General features: G+C 32.0%; 1 protein-coding gene across 3 annotated transcripts; it reads right to left on the bottom strand.

Moving 5' to 3' along the window:
* Positions 1 to 245: 245 nt before the first annotated feature.
* LOC110024176 (zinc finger protein ZAT8-like) lies at positions 246 to 2,946 on the bottom strand. 3 transcript variants are annotated; one of them, XM_020723982.1, is made up of 3 exons: positions 2,526 to 2,945; positions 1,765 to 1,844; positions 1,227 to 1,538 (listed from the first exon to the last, which is right to left on the bottom strand). In XM_020723982.1, exons 1-2 carry the CDS (start codon positions 2,844 to 2,846, stop codon positions 1,806 to 1,808), a joined length of 360 nt encoding a protein of 119 aa, XP_020579641.1. In that variant the 5' UTR covers positions 2,847 to 2,945; the 3' UTR covers positions 1,227 to 1,538; positions 1,765 to 1,805. The 3 variants fall into 3 exon arrangements, with proteins under 3 accessions (XP_020579642.1, XP_020579641.1, XP_020579640.1); XM_020723983.1 differs by lacking the exons at positions 1,227 to 1,538; positions 1,765 to 1,844 and adding an exon at positions 246 to 517 and having other exon boundaries at positions 2,526 to 2,943; XM_020723981.1 differs by lacking the exon at positions 1,765 to 1,844 and having other exon boundaries at positions 1,231 to 1,538; positions 2,526 to 2,946.
* Positions 2,947 to 3,208: the final 262 nt, after the last annotated feature.

Here is a 3,208-nt window from a genome sequence, read left to right as displayed (position 1 = left end):
ATATTTTAGTGAAATATTTCATTTGACTAGGAACATGTTGAAATTAGAGCTTAAAATATCATGAATTTGATTCTCAAGTTATCTATATACTTTGAGAATTGTGCCCGAATCACTGAGTGGCATATTTATTGCCTCTAAAATTTTTTATGTTTAAATTTAAGAATACATATTGAGCCTAAAAAAAATCATAGCTCAAAATTATAATTTTTGGAATATTATAAGCTGAGACTATTTCATGAAAATCAATGTGAACAACTCTTTGGGGCTATAAATCAATTAAAGCCTTCTTAATCATAGTTTGAGACAATCTCGAGGTTAACTTCACTCTGAATGAAAATTATTGAATGATTTTACTATTTAAATTACTCAAAATTGATTGTGGAGGATTAATTGGGCTACAAAACTAACAACAACATCGACTCCATAATGTTAAAAAAGATGGTAGAATAAACATATTAACGTCTAAAGCTAGCTAGTCGAGTCCCCATTGGTGGGCAGTAGCGAGCTAGCAAAGCACCTGTGCACACACACACGATAGTATCAATTAAGATTTAATCTTAGGTTACTGATATTAAATTTTAAAACTATTTTAAAATGTTGACAAATAATTCACAATCATATGATTTCGAGGAAGTGACCCACTTAAATTGAGCACAACACTCAATCATAGGGGTAATATGTGATCTTTACCAACAAAACTAAGTAGTTCAAAATATAAATTAATAATCACTTTTAGCTCTGAAAATCATATTAAAACTCTCAAATATTATTCTTAAAGTGCATACAATAAATAAAGATAAATCCATCAACAAGCACCCAAAACCTCTAATAATGATTTGTTTTCATAATATAGGAAAAACCATCTCCACTTGGATTTGTTATATTAATTAGTGCAGTTGGATTGATATAGTTTCAATCTACAAGCAACAGATAGAAGTGCAATTACGTAATTATGTAGTTTAAGGTCTCTTTCATTAGCTATTTATAAAAGTAAGAAGATCTACATCCCAGCAGCTCAATAAAATTATTATTCTATTATGCTTCCTTATTTTTATGTATTTTCATATGGAAACTAGAGAGTGCATGATTATATTCAAATTATTCATTATTTGGTAAGGAATTGGGCTATTTATGTCTATAGATAATTTAACTTCTAAAAGGAAAAATAAAATTATATTAGACATTGACTACTAGCAATTCGCCATTATTTAAAGGACGCGAGTGAGTTAATTCAATATATATTAAAAATTCAGCAGCAAGAATCATATAAGACGTGCTTTAAAGTATAGTACATTGGTGATGACAGTGATTTTGATTAAAAAAGTATTAAGAAAATTAGTATTAAGTCTTATAGTTGTTTTAGAGTAATCTCCTCTTGCCATTGGCCGCCACCGATTGACTGTCGTTGCGACCTTTAGGGTTGTGAAGCAGTCGAGTCGAGTTCGAGCCACACATGACTTGAGCTTGAGCTTAATTAATTATATCGAGTTGTTGGTCGAAATCGAGCTTAAGTCTACGTTTTCGAGCCGGCCCACGATCTGACTTATTCATTATAAAAGAGAGAAAATAATATTAATTGAAGGTAGTGTTATAATAAAATGATTGATAGAATGAACAATTACGAGAGAAATAATAAAAAAATTACTTAATATAAAGTATAAAATATTGTTTTAAAATATTTTAAACACTTTCTTATAAAATTGTCAAATTTAATATATTTTGAGTATATTTTATATTAATATTTTATTAAATGAGTCAGCTCACCAGCTAACGAGTCGAGTCGGGACTACCTTGAGTTTGTCTTGTTAGCTCATCGTGCTCAGTTCACGACCCTCTTTTCGAGCCTAGAAATTGAATTCAATCCTCTCATTTGAGCTAATTCAACTAATTTTTTGCTAATAAATATGCTTTCAAAAAAGACTATATTTAACATTAAATTTACAACTTAACATAATAAATAATAGTAACGAATATATCATGTCACATTGAACACAACAATCCTATAAAAATAGAAAATATTGTGATACAGGTTTTTATTTACCTTACACAAAATAAAAAAAAAATAAAAATATTCCTCAAACAATTAAAAAAAAGTGAAAAAAAGTGAAAAAAAGCAAATATATTTTTTAATCGTAATTGAAAAACCAATATTTTCCTATATAATAATAATAAAAAGAAGCAATAAAAAGGTTATTTGTATAAAAATCTTCATAATTTGGTGCTATTTGAGAAAAAATAATAATTGACAAAATTTACAAATAAAAGCAACAAATTCATCTTATTTTACAAATAACGAAAACTAATTTTACCTTTCCGTTACAATTTATTGAAACTCTGACAATAATTTCAAATCCGTACATCTTATTTCAGCGAAAATCCAACCATTATTGTCAGAGCACCAAAAAATTGGCCAAAAAAGACGGAATTAGTTAACTTATTTATAAAATAAAATAATTCATAACCAATATTTATAAAATCATGAAATTTTTATTTTACCAAATTAAAAAGACAAATTACACAAATACCTCGAAATCATTCTCCGCCGGCATCGAATTCAAATCCAACCACATCGCCCCCTTGTCCTCCGTCTTCATCGTCATCGATCTATGCCGTCTCATGTGGCCGCCGAGCGCCTGTCCGACCGCGAATTCGAGGCCGCAAATCGGGCACTCGTGAGCTCTGGCTTTCGCCGTCTTCCCTTCACCTCCGCCGCCCCCCCCCGCCGTTCTCGTCTTCCGGTGACTCGCGCAGTGCCCTCCCAGTGCTTGGAAAGTCGAGAATTGACGGTTGCAGGTCTTGCACTCGAAAACTTTCATGGATGCCGCTGCGTCGTGTGCGAGTGACATGCTGGTTGTTTTTTTCTTATGCGCACAAGGTGTTCGCTGTTTTGCGTGTGAGAGAATGCTGTGGGAAGGTGGTGTCGTAGGCCTTTTTATAGAATGTGTGAAGAGTAGTGTAGATTACGAGACCGGAGTCTTGGTGGCATAATATAACTATATTTTTAATTTAAGCGCTCACGGGATATGTCAGCATGCGTAAGATTATACATTTCCCATAGTGACTTTGTACACGTGGCGATCTCGTGTTTTTTTTCAATAATTATTAAAATTTTATTTTGGAGAGGACAGATTTGCGACGCCACAGATATCTTCACATGGATAGTCGGCTTGTACAACACGAGTTTCTTGCCTTGATATTTAAAAAGGGC

This window comes from Phalaenopsis equestris, unplaced genomic scaffold, assembly GCF_001263595.1.
Source record: "Phalaenopsis equestris unplaced genomic scaffold, ASM126359v1 Scaffold000250, whole genome shotgun sequence".
Classification (NCBI taxonomy): domain Eukaryota; kingdom Viridiplantae; phylum Streptophyta; class Magnoliopsida; order Asparagales; family Orchidaceae; genus Phalaenopsis; species Phalaenopsis equestris.
The sequence above is the reverse complement of the archived record's forward strand: the minus strand, read 5'-3'. Positions and strand labels throughout refer to the sequence as shown.